This window comes from Eucalyptus grandis, chromosome 5 (assembly GCF_016545825.1).
Source record: "Eucalyptus grandis isolate ANBG69807.140 chromosome 5, ASM1654582v1, whole genome shotgun sequence".
NCBI lineage: Eukaryota > Viridiplantae > Streptophyta > Magnoliopsida > Myrtales > Myrtaceae > Eucalyptus > Eucalyptus grandis.
Genome location: NC_052616.1, coordinates 61,932,150 through 61,955,770, shown reverse-complemented (window position 1 = coordinate 61,955,770; position 23,621 = coordinate 61,932,150). Strand labels below are relative to the sequence as shown.

The 23,621-nt window shown below is 39.6% G+C and overlaps 3 protein-coding genes, 1 long non-coding RNA gene and 1 pseudogene across 5 annotated transcripts in view; 1 reads left to right on the top strand and 4 right to left on the bottom strand.

Annotated features, from left to right (window-relative positions):
• LOC120293271 (receptor-like protein 15) overlaps window positions 1-6,810 on the bottom strand; it is a 38,804-nt gene extending 31,994 nt beyond the window's left edge. Inside the window, exon 1 of the mRNA XM_039312318.1 lies at window positions 6,601-6,810. The gene's annotated coding sequence lies outside the window, so the exon portion shown is untranslated. The remainder of the gene's footprint in view (window positions 1-6,600) is intronic.
• On the bottom strand, window positions 988-13,875 carry LOC104447723 (receptor-like protein 15). The gene is made up of 7 exons (XM_039314034.1): window positions 13,549-13,875; window positions 6,601-6,877; window positions 5,898-6,056; window positions 5,741-5,809; window positions 5,274-5,342; window positions 4,867-5,019; window positions 988-3,224 (listed from the first exon to the last, which is right to left on the bottom strand). Exons 1-7 carry the CDS (start codon window positions 13,873-13,875, stop codon window positions 988-990), a joined length of 3,291 nt encoding a protein of 1,096 aa, XP_039169968.1.
• A 343-nt stretch (window positions 13,876-14,218) lies between these two features.
• Window positions 14,219-15,435, top strand: LOC120294105 (annotated as a pseudogene).
• A 612-nt stretch (window positions 15,436-16,047) lies between these two features.
• LOC104429864 lies at window positions 16,048-17,751 on the bottom strand. Of its 2 annotated transcripts, none has more exons than XR_005551020.1 (4): window positions 17,632-17,751; window positions 16,842-17,110; window positions 16,431-16,739; window positions 16,048-16,354 (listed from the first exon to the last, which is right to left on the bottom strand). It is a non-coding gene; the product is annotated as an uncharacterized LOC104429864 (long non-coding RNA). The 2 variants fall into 2 exon arrangements; XR_005551021.1 differs by having other exon boundaries at window positions 16,431-16,613.
• A 4,166-nt stretch (window positions 17,752-21,917) lies between these two features.
• Window positions 21,918-23,180, bottom strand: LOC104429866 (UPF0481 protein At3g47200-like). The gene has a single exon (XM_039314033.1). The coding sequence runs from the start codon at window positions 23,178-23,180 to the stop codon at window positions 21,918-21,920; it is 1,263 nt and encodes a 420-aa protein (XP_039169967.1).
• Between the last annotated feature and the right edge of the window lie 441 nt (window positions 23,181-23,621).

The following is a 23,621-nucleotide window of genomic DNA, read 5'->3' as shown; positions in this document are numbered from 1 at the left end:
ATTTTTTGTATGTTCGTAGAAACCACCATAAAGCGTTGAAGTAATTTCTTACTACGAAAAAGGAGTCCGGCTTCTTTTTTCTCTTGATCGTGAGTATAGGCTCATGATTATCTGATAGTTGTTTCTATTACTTTGATTGACATACCACCTGTTACTTTTTTCTACCAATTTGTAAAAATGGCAGCAGTGCCGACCTTCTCGTATGAATGGAATGTTTACAATAGAGTTCATACATTTGCACCAATCTAGGCCTCGATCCGGGTTGGTTCTTGCTCGCATTTTGGCCTAGACATCAAGACAACGAATTTGGTCTCTTTCATACCGAGCAGGGCATGCCTCAGTGCAGTACTTCTTTTTCCAAGCTAGAGCTAAGCTCCTAGCAAATTGTTAGAACATCATTCCACAAAGACAGGAACGACGAAAGTAGTCATAAAAATGCAAGTTTGACCGTGAATTTAACCATCTCAAGAGACACTTGAGAACAAGTAAACCTTCATAAAAGTTAGACGGAAATCGATGTCCTAACCAAATTACGGATTGGCCATGAGCCTAAGACTTTGAAGAACATTCAATTGTTTGTGCTATATTGTCAAGCAAGAGGAGCTTTATGTCTTGAACAGTTTGCAAATAGACCAAGTGATATATGGAGACGAAAACTTAGGAAAGCAAATTTGTTACCGCAGAAACAAAAAAAAGATGAGACAGCTGTGTTTTTCTTGTGTTGTTTGTTATCGTTAGTAGTATGATCACCTAACCAAATAGAGATGAGCAAGCAATTAAGTAAAAATACCTTTTCGAAAGAGGGAAGGATCATGCCATGTATATTGTCTTCAAGGAAAGTAGAACAAGACCTTATTCAATTGTGAAGGTAAGAACTTACACTAACTTGATAGATCCCACATTGAGGCCAATGTTGATCAACGACAATAACAAACAACAGGAAAAAACCCAATCCTGCCATTACTTGGAAATGTAGAGCGAGAGAACCTAAAATGTTTGGCCTCTAGACAATTTTCGAAAACCATCTTGCACAAAATAGTAGCATGTGATGAACAAGCTCTGACATGTGGTGATAACCAATTCCACATAGTGAAACCATCCATGTCGCCATTGGGGGTTGATGAACAGAACAACCGGAATTACCAGTCCAACCATCATGTATGACACTCCGAAGCTGATATAGAATGTCTCTTTGTCTATGAAACCATCTTCTTTAGTTGTCGCGCATGATTTTGTTGTTGAGCAATTAACGTCAATGGTTGTCGAGCACTTCTTACTCAATGGCAGTCCACACAGAAGATGGTTTCCATAGTAACTGCTTTCATCGAATGCCCCATATTGATTTTTGTTTGGTATGGCTCCTGACAAGTTGTTGTAAGACACATTGAAGACTTCCAAGGAATTTAACTGAGTAAGCTCTTCAGGGATAGAACCAATCAAGTTGTTGTAGGAAAGGTCAATGCTCTCTATCTTTGTGAGGCGTGACAATGACATTGGTATACGTCCGGTAAGCTTGTTATGTGATAGGTTCAGCACAAGCATTTCTTGTAAGATTGCTATCTCCGATGGGATCTCGCCACTGAATTGGTTGCAAGAAAGAACTAGTCCCACCATTTTAAGAAGTGTGTAGCCTTTATAAGAATCAAACCTTCTTTTTGTTGTGAACCCAACAGTATGTGGAGCTTCAAATTCTACTATAATTTCTTTATAGAAAAGCTCAGTATGGCTTTTAATTGTCCTCACATAAGACCAAGGTGACCATCCTGTATATAGATCTCCCATGTTCGATGTTGAAGTTACCTTATTGGTGTAATCTTCGGATAAATTCATGGGTCCCAAGCAATTAGGTAATGGACCAAACAAATTGTTTTCAGAAAGATCGATCATGCTTAAGCTTTTCAATTTGCACAATTGCTCGGGAAATGTTCCATAGAAGCTATTACCTTTCAGTGAAAGAATGCTCAATTGAGAGAGGTTACCTAGCCAATAGGGTATGCTTCCGGAGAACTCATTTTCACTCAGATCCAAGGTCACCAAAAGGGAGCTGTTAGAGAGCGCATGCACGAGTGTACCATTCAATTTGTTCCCATTCAGATGGATGTGATGCACCCTCTGTGAGATAAAAAATGATGGTAATGGACCAGAGAAATTGTTGTGAGACAAATCCAAATACTCAAGCCCACCAAGATTGCAGAGTTCTTGAGGGATGAGGCCATCCAAATGATTTTTGGACAAGTCAAGGGCCACAAGCGATGACATGTTTGCAATCAATCTGGGAAGCTTGCCGATGAAAATGTTGTTGCTAACATCCAATACTCGCAAATCAAAGGGTGATGAAAGAAAAGAGAGACTTCCAGTGAACAAGTTGTGGTCTAACCGCAGAAATGACGACATTGGGTTCATGGTGTGGTTGGAAAGTCCAATTTCTCCTTGCAATTTGTTATATGCTACGTTGAGGTAAAGAAATGGACTATCTAGTAACTGGATAGGTAGTCCCCCTGAGAAATTGTTGCTAGACAGGTCTAAGACATCTAGGAATTTTACACTACCCAATTCAGATGGAATATTCCCTTCCAATCTGTTGGCTGATAGATTAAGGTGGTACAGATTTGGGACATTTGCGCAAAATTCGGTAGTGAGCTCTCCTCTCATGTTGTTGTTGGATATGTCCATGGTCGAAAGATTAAAAAGGGTCATTGATGGAACCTTAAATGTCATAAATAAGTTATTTGCCATAAAAAGCTCTTCCAACTTGGTGTTGTTTTCCAACAACCAAGCTGGAAAGGGACCTGGAATGTCATTCGAGGAGAGATCCAAAATTCTCAGGTCATATTGATGCTTGAGAAAGCCCAAAGAAGTCAATTCGAATCCTCTTGATGGACTATTTGACATACTTAAAACCTTCAACTGGAACCTTGGGATCAAAGATGCAACTTTGGTATCAATTGTTAGTTTGGTGTCATCAAGAATTAGCACCTTAAGTCTTGAATGGTTTGCAAGTGGGCCAAGTGATGAGGTGATATCAAAATGCTTACCCGAAATGGAAAGAAATTCGAGAGATGTAAGACTAGTGAGGGGAGATGACACGTTACTATCTGTAAATTCATTGTCTTCAAGATTCAGAATCCGAATAGAGGACATGTTTCGCCAACATGTAGGAAGCCCGCCAGTAATTCCGTTAAAGCTAAGATCCAACTCTTCTAGTTTTACAAGGTTACACAAGCCTGTTATTGATATCACAAGTCAATTCAACTATAATGAGATATATCGGTACATGCAAAGAGGACTTTCAAGTACATCAAGGATCCATTTCATGTCCAGCTTTTACAGTGAGAGATCAGAAATTACCATGATCTGATAGGTTGCCACTTAGACCGGTGTTGGATGAGGACAACAATCTAAGAGATGTCGACGGACCAAGGCTGGAAAGGATTCCTATGCTTGTGTTCAATGGAGATTCATCCAAGATGAGTTGTTCCAACTTACTGAAGTTATGGAAATCTTCCCACATATCAAAAGATTATTGAACATCAGATTTCCTTACACAAGCATAATCAAGAAATGGTATAAAGATATCATGAGTGAATGGAACTTCTTTAATAAAAACTTATGCTCCATTCGTTTTTGCGGAAAATATGACTTTTCTAGAAAATGTCTTTTGAGAAGTCATTTATAGGAAAATGACAATATTTAGTGCTTGACTCGAAACCTGAAAATGAATTAGAAAATATTTTTCACCGTTTAGTATGAAAAGTCTAATTTGATTTTGATCTGTGCGCTCGTTTCAATTTTTTTATTTTATTTTAAAAGTAGTTTTTTTAATTATTATTTTTTTTTTTTTTTTCCTTCTTGTTTGTCCGATCACCAGTCACAAGTGAGGTCAAGATTGCTCGAGGTTGATGAGCTCGAACATCGTCAAATCGACGAGGTCTCGACCTTTGGTGAGCTTGTTCCTCGCCCGTAGTTGGTTGTCGCCGTCGTCGTAGCCAACAATCAACCGAGGAAGAAGGAAAAAAAGAAAGAAAGAAAGAAAGAAATTAAAAAATAAAAATTGATTTAAAAAAATAGAAAAACAATAAAATAACTAAAAAGAGTGTTGGAAAAAGTATTAGAATACATAAAATAATAATAATAATCGGAAATACATTACAAAAGATTAGAAAATAAAATGAAATGTCTGAGGCGTGCAAACACTGTCTTTAAGGATAATTCTGCCCCTCGGAGTACGAAACTTTGTGCGTAAGGCTTCGGCGGCTATCCTCCCAAGATACAACATACATTCTTCTATACTCCGCACTGAATATTAGAAGGAAACATAACAACTTTTGTGTATAACCAAGCAAAAGAAAAGGAAATATGTGAGAACATATTGTATCTACTATGATTGTGGTTTGAAGTTTAATTTATATTTAAACAAGGAAAAGAGAGAGCCGTTAGGAGATCATCATAAATCAATTGGTAATTAAAAAGGTGATCGTTATAAAATAATGAAGAGTTTATGAAGTAATAAATCAAAAGTTATAAAGCCGTTGGATGACCGTTATACAACCATTAAAAAGCCGTTATATGACCGTTGAAAAAGCCGTTACAAAAATGATGACTTTCATGACGATCATAATTTCTAATAAATATTTCAAAACTGCTAAAATATCCAACAAAGAGTGCACAGAGGAAAACAAGTCTAGGTGAAAGAAAGAGAATGGAAAATGATTTCCTCATTATCCCAACTTTTGAAAATTCCTTTACTTATATATTTTCCATGACTCGAACGCTGGAAAATCTGAAAAACATTTTCTTGAAAGTTGTTTTCCGTGAAACGAATGGAGCGTTATTGTGAATATACATTCACTAATGAGTTTGCCTAACCTTGAGTAGTAAGTGTTCCTTCTACTGTATTATACTGGAGAGAAAGGATCCTCAGAGATGACAGTGCCCCTAGTGCTCGCACGACGGTCCCCACATGCTTCAAGTGGGCACCATCTAGGTGGAGGTTCTCTAAGTGACTCAAGTTTTTGATGCCTAGCAATAAAATCCCAAGTAATTAACTTGCTTGGCAGTTAAGTTGTGAAAGCACCCACACCGATGCCTCGGGTTAGATATCTGTTCAACCATCAACATTTGTATACAAAAAGAGAAGAGGATTGCAATATATGACTTCTATATTCGTAATATGAAGCACATGTAAAGTTATGAAAGAGCATGCATGAATCGCAGTCTAGTCAATTTAATTTATGAATAAAAACGAGGATTTTGCATAAAAATTGAAACAGTACCTTCAACACTAGCCATTGCATCAACTGCATTATAACTTATGTCCAGCTCCTTTAAATTACTGAGATTACCTAATTTGTCCACAAATATTGCTAACTCAAGTGAAGGATGACGATTTTGTACGGAATTATGAATAGAGAATAAGCTGGAGAAACTATCATTCACATGTAAAGTCCTATTCAAATGTTGTTTGGAGAATAGACACCCGAGAGTCGAAATTGTACCGCGAACGAGTAGAATAGAATTATCCAAAGTAAGTAATGAAAGCACCCACACGGATGCCTCATGATAGGAATCCTTTGAATCAACAACATTTCTATATGGAAATAGAAGGGGCTTGCAATAAATGACTTCTATATTCATTATGTGAAGCCCATGTAAAGGTATTAAAGAGTCCACACAACTCGTAGGCAAGTTAGTTTAATATATGAATAAAAACGAGGCTCCTTCCTACAAACTGAAATAGTACCTTCAACAGTAGCCACTGCATCGATAGCATTATCACTTATGTCCAGCTCCATCAAATTACTAAAACCACCTAATTTGTCCACAAATAGTGTTAACTCAAGTCAAGGATTGCGATTTTGTACTGAATTATGAGCAGAGAACAAGCCGGAGAAATTTACCATTCACGTGTAAAGTCCCGCTCAAATTACTGCCATTGAGGAACAGATGTCGGAGAGATGGAATTGTATCGAGAATGGATAAAATAGACTTATCCAAAGAGTTGCCACTCAAATCAAGCACCTCTAGTTTGCTCAGCCTTGAAGATAGTAGGTTTGGTTCTGTAAACAAACAACGAAAAGCATAAAAATCTGCAGAAATCTATTCAAGTACGCGCGTAAATAGGTATTGCCATTTTGAGGGGAAATATGTTGTAGGGTGGCGATTTCGTTCTGAATTGTGAGAAGAGAATAAGCCGGAGAAATTTACCATTCACATGTAAAGTCCCGCTCAAATTGTTGTCACTAAGGAACAGACGCCGGGGAGATGGAATTGTACCGAGAATGGATAGAATAGAATTATCCAAAGAGTTACCACTCAAGTCAAGTTCCTCTAGTTTGCTTAGCCTTGAAGATAGCATATTTGGTTTTGCAAACAATCAATGAAAAGCAGTAAAATTCGCGGAAATCTATTCAAGTACACGCGTAAACCGATATTGCCATTTCGAGGGGAAATATGGCGTATACTTGTGGATTACTAATAACGTGGACATAATCATCTATAATGCAGGAAGTGAGTAAGGACCCAGACATGGTTAAGTTTTGAGCTCATTAGATAATGAGTATCTCTTCTTTTATAGGAAATGAATGAACAGCGAATTTATACCTTCTGGTGCAATCCACCCTCCTAAATAGTTGCTGGACAAGTCAAGGCTCTTGAGTTCTTCAAAGGGAAGAAGTAGAGAAGCGTTTAGGTACCAAGTTTTGAAGCCGAAACGGTAATATCTCGAATCGGAGAGCATTAGATGAGTGACTCGTCCTGTGGTGGGATTGCACTCAACACCTTCCCAGCTGCAACAATTGAAGTATGATCCCCCGGCGTTCGCCCTATATGTCAGGTCCAATGTGGCATTAAGCGTTAAGAGTGCAACCCTTTCTTGCTCCTGACACCCATGAGAGCCAAATAAACATGTGATACCCCAAATCACCACAAGCGCCCACAATGCTTTCTTTTTCATGACTACAGATTCGAGTGACTGAATTATATATGTATCACACTCTTGAGTTAACTTCTTCTTTGCAAGTTAGAGCAATTTTATAGGAGTTCAGCAATGCCTGTGCTTGAGTGTAGAAGTTTTGGTCATGGCCAAAGTCTTGGTCATCTTTAGTGATGAATGAACGTCAGCTTCTTATGGTGACAAGGTTAATTAGCGTGTGGGGGCGGGGTATGTAACTTTCGCAATGACCAGATTTCACTGGTGGGGAATTTTCCGAATGTCTCTATTGGCATTACTTGTTCCACACGTTAAGTTTAGTCTAACCTAGTCACCTTTTGTCATTTATATGACTAATTCAATCTCTATCCAATGAAAAGCACAAGCCTTGTGATTTACTTGGTTCCTAGCTGGAACGCAAGATCAAAATATTGAAAATAACTACTCTATAGCTTTTACACATTTCGCACTAGAGAAAAAGCATAACATATTGCCTTTCGAATTCACAAAAAGCAGCTAGTTTAACTTAATGAGTACCCATTCAACATTATAAAATTGCTCCCTTTTCCCTTTGCAAGGGTGATAGTGGATTATCCCTAGGAGTCCGTATGTACAAGTGAAAAACTGCACTAGAAAACGTTTGGAAATTGGATGGTTCAAAACATGGAAGATCTGTTAATCTACTTTGCATTGGAGCTTTTAGGAGAAAGTGATCTTGACTGGAGGCATTTCAAAAGTAGACATGTTGCAAAATTAACGCGAAAATTGAGAAGATCTTGCTATTAAATCAATGCAAGAACATTTAAGAAATAAACGGGGAATGACAAAGATATCAAATATTTACGAGATTTGATCTGAGTGTTGGTATTTATCCCTAAAGAGAGCCAGCAATCAATAATTCACTATAATTTGAGAATTAGAACTACAATCGCTCATACACTCGAATGTCTTCCACACCTAGATTAAGACCAAATCCAAATATGTTTATAAATAAACAACTTAATTGCATGTAAAGCTCATAGGGCAAATCACCGAGTGTTTAAGCCCATAACAAAACCCTTCGCACAACTAATTCAAGAACGTTCATATGTTCTTTCTTTTACTCTTCGTGCGGTGACCCAATTTCTAATGGAATTCCACTATTAGGCTTCTCGAGGAAAGGAAACCCAAACAAGCAAAACCTTGCTTTTAATTTATTTCCTTTTCTCTAACCACTTCCTAGCCCCACACGCTCTCTTTTGTATGACCAAGAAGAAAATTCCAAGTAGGCAACTAAAGTCCACTGGAAATTTGACCACGAAAGTTCATTGTATTCACTATTAGGCCCTTGGCGGCTGTCCACAGAAGAATTTCTCCATCAATGTTTAATACGCCGCAGTCTACACGTCCAAACCTCCCAAATTGAACTTATATCTTTTTCTTACCCAAGCGTCTAAGCAATATCCTCTCAAATCTTTTACATTGCTAAGTCTGGATGTAATTGTGGATATGTCCAATCAAATAAAAGAAACTCTCCAATATATACGCCATTCAAAGAAAGATTTTTTGGATTTCTTTCTTACCCAATCAAGTTAGATTGCATAATGGATCAAAATCGAGACATATTTTAATAATTCTCTACCTTGCCTTGACATTTATAACTAAGTCATAATATTCATCATCCATGTCAGTTCTCCTAATGCCTCGATGGACGTTCACTTTCTATAGATGACAACTACGCTCAAGTAAAGCTTAAGTTTCGTAAAAGGAACATGTTTGGTCATCATGTCTGACGAGAGGCATTTCAAAAGTAGATATGTTGCAAAATTAACGTGAAAATTGAGAAGATCTTCCCATTAAATCAATGCAAGAACATTGAAGAAATAAATGGGGAATGACAAAGATACCAAATATTTACGAGATTTGATCCGAGTGTTGGTATTTATCCCCTGAGAGAGCCAGCAACCAATAATTCACTATAATTTGAGAATTAGAACTACAATCGTTCACATACTCGAGTGTTTTCCCACATTTAGATTATGACCAAATCCAAATATGTTTAAAAATAAACAACTTAATTGCATGTAAAGCTCATAAGGCAAATCACTGAGTGTTTAAGCCCATAGCAAAACCCTTGGCACAACTAATTCAAGAACGTTCTTATGTTCTTTCCTTTACTCTTCGTGCGGTGACCCAATTTCTAATGGAATTCCACTATTAGGCTTCTCAAGGAAAGGAAACCCAAAAAAGCAAAACCTTGCTTTTAATTTATTTCCTTTTCTCTAACTGCTTCCTAGCCCCACGTGCTCTCTTTTGTATGACCAAGAAGAAAATTCCAAGTAGGCAACTAAAGTCCACAGGAAATTTGACCGCGAAAGTTCATTGTATTAACTACTGGGCCCTTGGTGGTTGTCCACAGAAAAATTTCCCCGTCAATGTTTAATGCGCCGGGGTCTACACATTTAAACTTATATCATTTTCTTACCCAAGCGTCCAAGCAATATCCTCTCGAATCTTTTACATTGCAAAGTCTGGATGTAATCGTGGATACGTCCAATCAAATAAAAGAAACTCTCCAATATATACGCCATCCAAAGAAAGATTTGTTGGATTTCTTTCTTGCTCAATCAGGTTAGATTGCATAACGGATCAAAATCGAGACATATTTTAATAATTCTCTACCTTGCCTTGACGTTTATAACTAAGTCATAATGTTCATCATCCATGTCAATTCTCCCAACACCTCGATAGACATTCACTCTCTATAAATGACAACTGCACTCAAGTAAAGCTTAAGTTTCGTCAAAGGAACATATTTGGTCATCATGTCTGACGAGAGGCATTTCAAAAGTAGACATGTTGCAAAATTAACGCGAAAATTGAGAAGATCTTCCCATTAAATCAATACAAGAACATTGAAGAAATAAACGGGGAATGACAAAGATACCAAATATTTACGAGATTTGATCCGAGTGTCGGCATTTATCCCCAGAGAGAGCTAGTAACCAATAATTCACTATAATTTGAGAATTAGAACTACAATCGTTAACACACTCGAGTGTTTCCCACATTTAGATTAAGACCAAATCCAAATAACTTTATAAATAAAAAACTTAATTGCATGCAAAGCTCATAGAAGCCCATAGCAAAACCCTTCACACAGCTAATTCAAGAACATTCGTATGTTCTTTCTTTTACTTTTCGTGTGGTGGCCCAATTTCTAATGGAATTCCACTATTAGGCTTCTCGATGAAAGGAAACCCAAAAAAGAAAAACCTTGGTTTTAATTTATTTTCTTTTCTTTGACCACTTCCTTACCCCACACGCTCTCTTTTGTATGACCAAAAAGAAAATTCCAAGGAGGTAATTAAAGCCCATAGGAAATTTGACCGTGAGAGTTCATTGTATTCACTATTGGGGCCCTTGGCTGCTGTCCATAGAAAAATTTCTCCGTCAATGTTTAATGCACCGGAGTCTACACGCCCAACCCTCCCAAATTGAACTTATATCTTTTTCTTACGCAAGTGTCCAAGCAATATCCTCTCAAATCTTTTACATTGCAAAGTCTGGATGTAATCGTGAATACGTCTAACCAAATAAAAGAAACTTTCTAATATATACACCATTCAAAGAAAGATTTTTTGGATTTCTTTCTTACCCAATCAGGTTAGATTGCATAACGGCTCAAAATCGAGACATATTTTAACAATTCTCTACCTTGCCTTGACGTTTATAACTAAGTCATAATGTTCATCATCCATGTGAATTCTCCCAACGCCTCGATGGACGTTCAGGGCGCATTTGGTAACGATTCTGTTCTCGAGAGTAAATTCGATCGTAACCGATTCTTTTTTATTCTGCTCCTAGGGAACCGATTCTAAGCATTTTAAGCCGTTTGCTAACCGTCCAAAATTTCTGATTCGGAATAGAATTGCGTTTGGTACCGTGCTCATTAATTCTGTTCCAAATCAATTTCTTTAATTTTTAAATAATTTTTTTACTTTTTCCTTTTTTTCATTTTTTTTCATTTTTTTCATTTTTTTCCTTTTTCTTTTCTTTTTCTCATCTTCTTCTTCTTCTTGTGGCCGGTCGCCGGCCTCGCCGGCCGAGCCTCGCCGGCGGTTGGGCGAGGCTCGCCTAGCCCCACCGAGGCTCGGCCTCGCCTGGGGCTAGGCGAGGCTTGCGGTGCCACCGGGCCGGGCTGGGCGTCGCGAGGCTTGCCGGCCCGCCCAACCCCGGCGAGCTTGCCGGACCCGGCGGCGGCGGGCGGCGGCGGGCGGCGGGACGGCGGACGGCGGCCGGCGACGGCGGAAGTGGCGGGCGGTGGTGGACGGCGGTCGCGAGAGGGCCAAAGGAAGAAGAAAATTTCTTGATTTTGATTCTCAAATTCGTTAGGAACAAGAATCAACTTTTTTTTTTTGTTCTTGATTCTATTCCCAACTGCTCCCGGAACAAAAATTTTGCCAAACGCAATTCTAGGCTTTGTTCCCGGAACAAAAATTTTACCAAACGCGATTCTAGGCCCAAACCGATTCCGGAACAAAGAATCAGAATTTGGCCCTGTTTGGATGGTTACCAAACAAGGCCTCACTCTCTCCAGATGACAACTGCGCTCAAGTAAAGCTTAAGTTTCGTCAAAGGAACATGTTTAGTTATCATGTCTGGCGAGTTCTCTACATTGGCTTGATATTTGTAATGTATTTATATGTAAACGGGATTAACTGAGTCGATTTAACCTCTGAAGTTGCTAGGACCCCAATCTTTCTTTGACTAAGATTGGGACACTCGACATTAATTAAATAAGTGAGATAAGAGAATGACCACTGAGTTAGGAAGACGGATTGCACACAAATTTGCTTTCCTAGATGCTCATTCCTTCTTGGTGGAGATCCCATACCGATATAATTGGACAACTTTACTTGTAGCTTTATGCTCGAGTTTGTCATGTATGCAGCCCGAAGAGGTCCTTGCAACAATCCTCGCTCTACGTTTAGAAGATAGCACATCATGATGCGAAATCATAAGAACTATTGAGTTCGCATGACAACATATTACACTTCAATTTGTTTTGCTCTCCAGTTCTCATTAGGCTCACATAACCCAAACATGCAGTGGAAGATTCGGTGTGGAAGAGAGAGCTTTGTGTGGAGAAGGTGAATGTGGGACTGTAGTATTCTAGTTGGAAGTTTGTTATCGTGGTTGTAGTAACCATCCTCACTTTAGCAAATTCCATTTCAAGTTGCATTTGACGTTAGTTATGATGTTAATTATCATTACAGATCTGTCATTTTTTCCCCAACTTTGCCCCTCCCGACTCACCATTCAAAACCCACCACAAAACCCACTTTTTCAAGATACTTACCCAAACCCAAGGGTACGACTTGAAACTCCCGGCACCATCTATACTTGTTGCGTCACCAAGCCACCACCCTACCGCCTCAACTATCTCCCTCTCTCCTGTCCGTCGCTACCCAAATTCTGTTGTTGAACTCGACGCCAAATCTAGTGGCCATATGGCGAGCTCGCCAAATCGCATGACTTTCGAGCTTGAAGGCCACAGGCATTAATGTTGCCTTTGAACTTGCGGCCATGGCCTTGAGTGCGACTTTCGAGCTCTAGTGGCCATGGAAAGAGAAGCCAACACTGGTGTGGCGGAAGGTAGAGAGAGAGATAAAAAAAAAAAAAATTGGGGTGGAGGGGTAGTTTATAAATGCAAATTGTGTATTTCCAAAAGCGGGGATGGTTTTTCAAAAGTTCTCTAGTTTCTTATTTGAAAAAAAAATCACAAAAAAGTTTAAGCGATGTCCACTTTGATACAATTAACTCCAAGCGTTTTTTTGACACAAAAAACCCCGAACTTATACCCGCGTGGCATGTTTATCTCAAATTTTTCCGTGACATAAAAAACCTCAACTCATTATCGTGCAACGCGTTTACCACAAACTATATATATATGATACTAAAAACCCCAAATTTGTATTAAGGTAAATGGATATAAATTTAAGGTACATGTGTCACATATATACAAATTTGTCACATATATACAAATTTGAGATGTTTTGTGTCATAACAAAAAGTCTAGGGTAAATATGTTACGGTTGACATAATTTAGAGTTTTTTTGTGTGGCATTCTTCCACTTTTTTCTCCTCTTATGAGAAAGAAAAAAAGGCATGATACCTTACTTGTATGCTATCTAATATAATAATTCTCTTTTGCATATTAAATTTACTTCTTCATATTTGATACGATCAATAAGGTTGACGTTGTATGATCCGTAGGTTTCTCACAATTCCTCCTCGAGAGAGCGAGGATCCATAAAGAGAATTCTCAAAAGAAAAAAAAAAATCTAAGTACTCTCACAAAGTAAAGAAAATTCATGTAAGACATCAAAGACTCTAAAAATAATTAAAATTCGATATGGGAGGTTATTCCCTACAACCCAAGCGCTCGGCCACATGGCCTGGCCAGGCTTGGTTGGGAGCCCTATTAATGACTAGAAGCCATTTTCATACATTTGCACCAATAATCCGGGCCTCAATCCGGGTTGGTTCTTGCTTGAATTTGGCCAAGACATCAAAACAACAAATCACTAGAATAAAAAAGATACCATCGACTTCTCAGATTAAGAAAAACCTATTACTAGAGAATCCATTGGATTACGGGTCGCCCGAGCCAACACCATTCCCACCACGTAAAAGGAAGGAAACCAGAAGGGCGACCCAAGGGCATCAAAACGGGCCCGATCACGAACGTGACCGGTCCGACGAGCAATGGAGCCAGAGAGATCCCCACGAAGAGCGACGCGAGAGCGGCGGGAGGGACCTGCGCCGTCGACGCGATGGCGAGACGCGGCCGCCTCGAAGTGGAGGCGACGATCGGGAGCGCAGACAGGGGAGGAGGGGAACTCCATGATGTGAGCCGTCCGGCCGATTACCATCGCCGGTTGTTCCGCATCATCTCTCGCCATTCTCAGACGCAGAAGATGAAGAGTGGCGATCGGCGATTGTAATCGGCGGGTCCATTCTGCGTTCAAAGTCCGCACCGCCGGAGCTTAATTTCTCCAGATCTGATACACTTTCTCTAAAGCTAATTTCCCGGAGCTCGATACTACATATATCGCTTTATTAAGCATAGTGGAGCATGGTGAGCTGTAGTTGTGAAATAATTAAAACCTATTTATGGGGTTTAGGTAAAGTGAAGCCATCGGTCGAGCCGAATGCTTCGTTGATCGCGTGATTAATCGCAGTTAAAAGCATGATGACTTCGAGCACAAAAATGATTAAGCTTATTGGTGCTGTTGTTTTGTGGAATTACTGGAAAGCTGGTTAGATCAGCCTCAAGTGATGCTTTTGAGTCAAGCGTGACTAGTTTAGATGACTTGTGCGGTTTTGGTAGGTAAGGGTGACGGTGAAGATGTCTCAAAGCATGATCCGCAAATTGCTGGGGACTGTCAAGGACCACACAAGCATTGGCCTCGCGAAGGTCGCGGGCAACATGGCGCAAGAGGCCAAAGTAAATATCGTGAAAGCCACGATTGACGATGATGATCCTGTGGATGAGAAATTCATTCGTCGGACCCTGAATTTGGCTTCATACTCGCGTGGATATGTTCTTGCGTGTGTTTCTGCGCTTTCGAAGCGACTGAGCAAGACCCACGAGTACGTTGTGGATCTCAAATCCCTAGTGGTCATCCATCGTTTGTTGAATGATGGAGACCCAATTTTTCGCGAGGAGATAACGTATGCGACCGGGCATGGTGCTAGGTTGTTGAATTTGTCTGATTTTAGAGATGAGGCTCACTCGAGTTCATGGGACCACTTGGCTTTTGCGCGGACTTATGCTATGTATTTTGGTCAGCAACTCGAGTTGATTCTGTTTGATAGAAAGAGCGGCAGCGGTGGTCCTAGTGGAAGTGCTAATGGTGGTGGTAGTGTTCACAATGAGGATAGGTATGGGAATTGAGATGATTTTCGGTCCCCACCCCGCGAATGATTGTGATTATGGTGATTACGGAGGAGAATATGGTAATTTTGGGGGGATGAGAAGGTCGAGGTCATGTGGGGATATGAGCGATGGTGTGGCTGTGAAAGAAGGGAAAGAAGATAGGAGGGTAGTGACTCCACCGAGGGAAATGAAGCAAGAAAGGATTTTTGGCAAAATGGGCCACTTGCAAAGGCTATTAGACCGGTTCTTGGTGTGTAGGCCCACTTGTCTGGCAAAGAATGGCAACTTGATCTTGGTTGCATTGTACACTATTGTGAAAGAGAGTTTTCAGATATATGCTGATATCTGTGAGGTTTTGGTTGTTTTGCTTGATAAGTTTTTAGACATGGAGTACTGGGATTGTGTCAACGCTTTCGATGTTTATGCTAGTGCTGCTAAGCAAATTGATGAGTTGATTGCATTCTACAACTGGTGTAAGGATACAAGGGTGGCAAGATCATCCGAATATCCTAAAGTGCAAAGGATTACCAGTAAGTTGTTGGAGACATTGGAGGAGTTTGTGAGGGATTTCCATTGCTATTGAAAATTGACCAAGTAAATTTTTGGATGCAAATTGTACTTTAACATCCATTGTGATGAACTCAATGGGGGAGAAATCTTCATAGGCACTTTTTAAAAAAGAGTATCAATTTCCAGTTTTTTCATTAGGTTATGATATTGCATCATTGCACACAAAATGCAAGATTACATCCTAATATTATCTAGTGATAACCTGAACATTATCCAGTGATAACCTGAACATAAAACTCATTCAACATAGAGACGCTCGTGGCAAATAAGGATGATCTAAAAAGATGACAATTTAGGTGTGTCCAATATTTTCTCCCAAGTGCATGGGTCACTTGAGCCGTATGATGTTCTTGGATAAGTTCGTTTTTCTTTTGCATGATTAATGCAATAATCGTTTCAAATTTCAGTAATTAATTTGTGATATGGTGCTTGTATAAGAGACAGCACACTTAACCATTCAAGGTCACAAAGAGCGCAGATTATACCACTCCTATAAAATCTTCCATCAACCAATACTTTCTTTTTTCCTATTTTTAAATGGATCAAGAACATCAAATGACTATGGATTTGATGCTAACATCCATACTACTGAGATTCTTGCCGGAAACTTTTACCACATAGCATAGCCATAAATGTTACCACAGAACACAAATAATAAATCCTCAAATCAAGTCACTGATTCCAACAGCACTGGGTCCAGAAAAAAGTTCATCTCTCACATATGGTATTGTTTTCCTCATAGTTAACTTCAATGGAGTGGGCCCTTTGCCGGCAAGTAATAGCAAACACTTAAACATTCAGAACTCTACAATAATTATTTGGTCCAACTAATGCGCACAGACCTGCTTTATCCTTAGAATGCACAGTGAAAACTCGTATCTTAACTTTGACAGCTTCACGCTTTTCCATGCATATGGCGGCATGGTAAGAGCCTGCTAATTTAGCAGAGTGTTAGCCAATTGCTACTGAAGCTATTAAGGTCGTCAATAGAATGCACAATTATCTTACCTGGAGCATATTGTAAAGTGACATGCAGACTCTAGAATTCCAAAAAATTTTGAAAGACAAAGATCTTCCAGTAAAAGAATTCCATCTCCCAAATTATCCCCCGTTCTGAAGAAGATTCAGTACCACAATCAAAATCAGCTTATTGAAAATTTACGAAGAGGTGCGCAGCGAGACACCCAACTTCTGCGAAAATCAAGCATATAATTCATCAACATTACACTCCCCGAGGAAAACTTTGATGCTTCTAGGTGATCCACAACTGCCCTCAGCAATCATTGCTCTGTTGTAGGCAGCAATGTGAGCGATGATCTTGTAGATCATTTAAATATGCATCCACAAGGCCATAGAAAAGGATTAGCTAAATTCAAAAGTTGTGGATTGCTAAATTGTGCCTAGGATTGGGCAGATTACCTCTTCAGGAGCATGGCAATGTTCAGCTACTTCTTCAAGAGTCAGAGGCTCGACAAGCTCCTTGTAAGTGAAAAATGCAACACCAAGGCAAAATTAACAAAGCTATCTGAATTTCAAGAAAATGAACCAGAAACCCATTTCTTAAGAGCTTATAGTTTCCATCTTAGTAGAGCTTGTTCTAGTAAGATATCTAGCCTCGTTGAGTAAAGCCAACACCCATTTCTGAAGAGCTAATACCTCTGTTGCTGCCTTTTTCCCAGCTTCGACACCTAAGAATTTCAATCGCACATGGGGCCAAGAAAAAAGACAGCCAGTTGGATGATTGATTGGGTTTCTTGACTCAACGAGAGGCCAGACATATTCTCAATAGCAATAAGCACAAAACATATAGCAATAATCTAATTTAAATAAGAATTATAAGGTAAACTATTTGTCAGGTTGATGATAGGCATTAATATTAACTAGTGAGGTGTATATCCCAACTGCTCGCTCATACAATGCTATAAGAGCCCCCACTGATTTAGGGTCACTTCTTTGACAGTGACTGTTATAAACTCACGACCATTGGCATACAGAGCAAACCCTATCCCCTATAGAAGTTCACCATATCTAAAAGAGATCAATTGTAGAAAACAACCGAGTGACTATAAGTAAATCACCCACTGAACTCATGTCTCCTTTCCGAGAGAAGTGTGAGATCTTAAACTTCAGAAACAATAAACATAGGAACTTCAGCTATTGCTAGAATCTTCTTAAAGGTAAATTTTAGTAGCACTTGTTGCAAACTAACCTGAAGCATTCCAAACAGATAGTCACTACAGGTAAAACCTGGTTCAAGCTCCCAATCATGACCAGGTGGTCTATCACAAAGCACTTCAATGAATGTTCGAAGAAGTTGTGCACACCTCTCTCAGATGTTTTATGTAGCTATATGGAAATTAGACAATAACGTACATCAGGAATAATCACGTCACTGGCATGTAAAAGTAGTAGTGCCATTACTTTATCAAAAATAACTTAGGTATGCTGATATGTGCTTCCTTTATTTCCATAAACAGTATGCCCTTGATTGAAATGTGAAATGAACAATTTGAGATTTAACATTTTGGAAACTAGAGATGGAGACGAAACTCCCTATTTTCACCCAAAAAATAAACACATACTCGATTGCCATCCGGGTCAAATTGCTGTAGATACTGACTGAATAACAGAAGGCTGTCTTTGTAAGGAAGAATTACCATGTCTTGACAGAAGCAATTTAAAAAGTACCAACGGCAATAAATTCTGGCATGGTGTTCATAAAGTAAATGACAATTCACATATGCACACAAACCTTGTTATATACTTTAAAAGTCAAGTAGACATCAACACAAGATTTAGTCTCTAATAGACTCAAACAGGCATGATAAAGTGCATACATGATGAGGTTTCATCTTAACCTTAACGCTACAAAACAAGCATGATTTCAGTCACCTATGAACATGCAAAAATCCAACGAAAAATCTCACATACAGAACATGCAATGATGAATATTTTTCGTTAAGAGTTTGAAACTCAATTAAGAACATGCGAAGTTGTGACAAAAATAGTAAAACAAACACGCAACATACAAGGTTTATTTTTCTGTAACACCCATTTACCTTAATGCATGCAATCGATGCATTAAACGATATCAAAACTTTGCAAATCATGCATCAATTGAACACATATAATATGCATTTCATCTTTCATGAAGGACTTGATGTTGAACAAGGTCAATTACATGTCCATTTCTTCTTAAATCCATTTCAGATCAAGATAGGGCAGATTGACCCTATCTCAAATCTGAGGGGTTTTGACCTAGCTAACATGTCCAAAAATTCCAAAACATTACAGGACATACTCAAGACAATAACAAACAACTTTCATGAAGACAAGTTTTTCCAGAAGTCAACACAGAAAGCAGCGCAAAAATAGAAAAAGTTGAAGTCAGAACTAAAACAGAACCAAAAACTGACCTAAACTACTGCAGAATCGCACATTTTCAGAGGTATTTTTCGAGGGCCAAACATCGCTCAATTGGGGCCTGCGACCTATTAATTCAAAGCTAGTGATGTGCATTTTAAAAGTCTAAGAGAACTCAAACTAAGATCAGGTCATTTCAGACCTCATTTTGGCCAAAACATCCGATCAGTCCAGTAGATACGAAAATGTAGATTCAAGCCTAAACAAGTTTAATCATCCAAGTTCATCAAGAACAATCAATCACGTTCAAGTTTGAGCAACTCATCAATGAGCATATGAACATAGCATATATCCCTAAGATTGAACCTTCGCCACGACCGGTTAATCCAGCCTCGCTTCACATGGTTCGAGATAAAGTACATTACCTTTTACGCGTTTTCGTTGATTGTAGACGTCGTCGATCGATCGAATCAAGCTCTTCGGAACGCACACGGATCTCCGGAATCACGATCAGATAGTCACAAACCACCAAGGGAACCGAATCGAGGTCGGTTGAACCGCTGGTTCGAAGCAAACGCCAGAATTGGTCCAAAGTTGGATCGGTCTTGATTCACCGGTAGAGATCGGCTGCCGGAGGAGATCCGGTAGCCAATCCGCCTATCCCTAACTACGGCGAGGTCAGGGACCTCTGGAGCTACTGATCGCCAGCGGTTGGAGGCTCCTGAGAGCACTGGCGGCCTTCGGTTTAGGCTGGAACAGAATCGGTCCTACTTGGACCGATTTTGGACTCTCCGAAGAGATCGGGCCACCGAAGGTATTCAGGTGGCTGATCTATTAGTTCCCAACCACAGCAAGGTCGGGAACAAACTCAGGGATAGATCGGCGGGGTCTGCTTCGCCGATCTCAGTTGCCGAACCGGCGGTCGAGCTGGTAAACTTGAAAACCGACTTGATCGTCGGTTCTTTGAACTGACCAGAACAAATCGGTTTAAGCCAATCAATCAGCCGCTGGAGATGGCGGTTTTCACCAAGGGACGAAGGAAGAGAATGAGAGGGACCGCCGGGGGCTAGGCGGCGTCCGGTGGGCCGCCGGCGTGAGGCCAACGAGCTAGAACTGACGTGCGACCAGTTTGGTTGGCAAGGAGAAAGGAGGAAATGGTGGGAAACAACAAAGAGACGAGAGAGAAACTTGAAAAGAGAGAAGAAATTTCATGCAAATGAGGCCTCCATTTTTAATGGAGGGAAAATGGGTAGATATACCCTCTCAAAATCAAGCAATTTTGACCGTCGATTCCATCCAACGATCGAATCGTAATCCAACAATCAAAATTCGATTTCGAGGTGTCGAGTAATCGATGTAGTGGGTTTAATTTGCAAAAACCTGAGTTAAAATTGAGAATTGCATCAAAATGTCCACTTAGGGTCAAATCGCAATTTTATGAGATTCGATGACTAATTTGCAAAATTTCTAGAAATTAAAGGTGCATAAGTGATATTGACATAATGAGGATCCCAGAATCAATTGCTAGAGGTCCAGAATCGACTGGCAAGCAGCCGAACCAACCAGAATCGCTGCTAATCAATCGTTTAGTCTAACCTTCACTTCTGTTCGGCAGTTCTTGACCTATTTGGTTCGACTTTGGCCATTTTGCTTGCTTGGGACTCTTGTGTGTTCAAAATTTATGCAATTTGGTCCCTAAAAAGAATATTTACCTTATTTGAGAGGAAATTGCCCCATTGTGATTCAATTAGACCAATCAAACTTTATGAATGCGATCTAGAGATCTTTATTGACTGAATCAAATGATTACATGAAGGCAATAGGTCAAAACCATAGATTCTTTGAATCGACCCTAAAGAGCTAAAATGATCAAATTTGTAATTCAATGGATAAAATTGTAAATTGATTGAAATTGAGTTAAATTAATATCACAATTGTCTTATCTAATTAATCACCCATGTGTACGATCACCTAATATGTTCAAATTAACCTCGAATTGGAGTGTTCGAGCTTATGTAAAAAAATGAATTTAGGTCTAATTATCAAAATTGGACCTAGATTTATTAAATTAAATTGTAACCTTCAATGGATCAATTCGAATTTTGCCAATTAAAGCCTAATTGCTTGACTTTCTTATACTTGAAATAGTAAAATTCTTCCATGCGAGAAATTCTGATGTAAATCTCCCCAAAATCAATTTCAAATTTGGAATTATCTTAAGAAAATGAGTGAAGAACAACAGTCCATTCACAATTCATAAAGAATCGATTTTGGCCTCCTAATTAGGGCTCAAAATAGCAATTTGTATTTTGATTGAGCAATTCGTGAAACAGAATGCATGAGCAGATTTAAAATAGTCCTTAAACCAAATGTTAAATAATGAACTATACCTAATTATGATTATAATAAAAGTAATGTGATTTTTGGCTGATTTAGAACCTAAAACCGAAAAATTCGAAAAACAAGGTTCTTAATTGATTTTTGCAAAATTTTCTACATCTAAGTCAAATTAGTATTATAAAAAGATGTATTTGAGAAATTTTTATTTTTTCAATTTTTTTGGTCAAAGATTTGACTAAAAGTCAACATTTTAGTTAACTTTTAATTTCACTTTTATCGCGGAGAAGTTGGAGTCATTTAATTTATGTGCCATTTGTTCAGTCTAGTGATCAACTTGCTAATGTGTTTACTAAATAATCAAAGGCTAAATCATTTCATATTATTTTAGTCAAGTTGGGCGTGAGTGATATCTATGCTCCAATTTGAGGGGAAGTGTTGAGAGTATTTGGGCAATGGAATATATTTGTCTATTTCCTTTATTATTTTATGTATGATGGTAATAAGGGAGATGTTGTAATTTTGGGCTCTTAGCTTTATTATGAATAGATAGCTTGGTTGGTGTCACATTGACCCAACCAAGCATTTCCCACAATTTTTTTAGGTCTCCTAGCATATTAGAATTCTAAAGATAGATCATTGGTAAGACATCATGAAACAAAGGAATAAGACTTAGAATAAGACTCAAGAAAATGGGGATGAACGCCCATCATACATCCAAAAGAGCCTGCAAATTTGTTATCAAGAACTAATTGCATATCCTCAAACTTCATTCCTTGTTCAAATCCTTTTGATCTAGCGGCATGAAGGGGCGAGAGAAGGGCAGAAAAATGATAGACTTAGGTATGACCAGAAGCTTTCCTCCTGCATATATTCTAGTGCGTCAGCGACACTGCAACCTGTTTGGATTAGCGTCAGATATAGCGCGAACAATCCTGCCACAGTCGAAATTCCGACTGTCCAGTTGCTGAAGTAGTAATGAACGAGGCGCCCTCTGAGTTTCGCGCGAGCGCTCATGAAGTAGACGTCAATGTCTTCGCACACCACTTTGTGCAGATACGACTCTTCTCCATCCCAGTCCACTTCTCTGCACAGCTTGTTCACCAGATTCGCCGCCTCTTCGTTACTTCCGAGGGAGTGGTGGACTATGCCTTTGTAATGGAGGATTTCCACACCGTCCGCTGAGTTCACGAGCCCGTCAAAGAAGAACAGATATGCCGTCGCGTCGGGTTTACATTTCTTGTGGCATTGCTCGAAAACCACCATGTTGCGGAACAAGGTGCCTACGTGATCGTCGATGTGGAGTGGCGGAATCTTCAGGAACCTTCCCTCGGATTGGACGTCAAATGCCCTGTCATTGGGTGATTTCTCAAGGACTACTCCTGCTTCCTTTAACACAGTTACAGATCGGATCATGTGCGGTTGCCTTTTCCGGTCCTGATCCTGTATCTCCGGGAGAATGCTGGATCGGAAAAGATCAAGAAAGTGACAGGCCCCATTCATCGCAGTGGCACCGGCAGCATTCGTATGGGAGTCCCTCTGCAGTAACGGATTGAAGAACTTCAAAGCGAGGTCCTGTAGGGGAAGAATCGAGTATTCACATTGAGAATTGTCATTGACAAATTTGAGTAATTTGTGTAGAACTATCATTGGGAGCTGGTTTTCAAGCTTGATTAAATCACGGCGCAGCGTTGGCAACATCCACCTTTGAAGAAGGGATGAAGAAGAACAGCCGCCCACCTGCCTCAGGAGCTGCAGGATGAAGCAGCCATCGATGGTCATCATCTCAGTGAACTCGTCTCTGCTCAACTTAACATCGTCTGCGTAACAACTCCTAGCCCTCGGCTCTAGTTTCTCCATTGCCGAAATCACTCTGTCATGTTCGTCTTCACCTTCTTGTCTTGACTTGAGAAAACTCTGGAAGAATTTCAGCTTTACCTCCTCCATTTCTTTCAAGTGTTGATCTCCACGATGATAAGGGCCAATCGATACAATGCTTGGATCATACGCCTTTGCCTCTACTTGACGCAGTTTTATGGGACCGGTAGATGCAGACATTTTTACTCTTCAGGAATCTTGGCATTAAATTTCTTCAGCAGTGAGGCTTTGCAATTCTCATGCACTTGTGATGAGGTTGAGGCACATCTCCTGAAGAAAGCTTCAAAGTTTCTTCTCTTGCATGACATCTGCAGAGACAGCTGCTTCAACCCCCAAACGTTTCTACCTGCCATCTTCAAAATTGAGTTCTTGGATTTGGAGGGAGGTGGGAAGGACTCTTTAAGCAGGAGGAAGTCAACAGGTCAATTCATTTCTCTTTTTCTTTCTGGTTGACAGAGAGAAATGCAGAGATGAATTGTTCGTTACTTCCTGCATTAGACTTCTCAAAGTCAATGAAAGCATGATCTTTTAAATAAGAAGACCAAACCCAAGATCTGGGATTCACAAATTACTAAATTGATCCCATACCTAACTCAGTTTTGGCTTGTAGCAGGAAGTTTC

Coding starts and splice junctions, on each gene's coding strand:
- LOC104447723 (XM_039314034.1), bottom strand. CDS start 13,875: ATGGCGAGAGATGATGCGGAACAACCGGCGATGGTAATCGGCCGGACG. Junction 5,343..5,740: donor TGCAGTGGCTACTGTTGAAG/GTACTATTTCAG, acceptor TGGACAAATTAG/GTAATCTCAGTAATTTAAAG. Junction 5,020..5,273: donor TGCAATGGCTAGTGTTGAAG/GTACTGTTTCAA, acceptor TTTTATTGCTAG/GCATCAAAAACTTGAGTCAC.
- LOC104429866 (XM_039314033.1), bottom strand. CDS start 23,180: ATGTCTGCATCTACCGGTCCCATAAAACTGCGTCAAGTAGAGGCAAAG.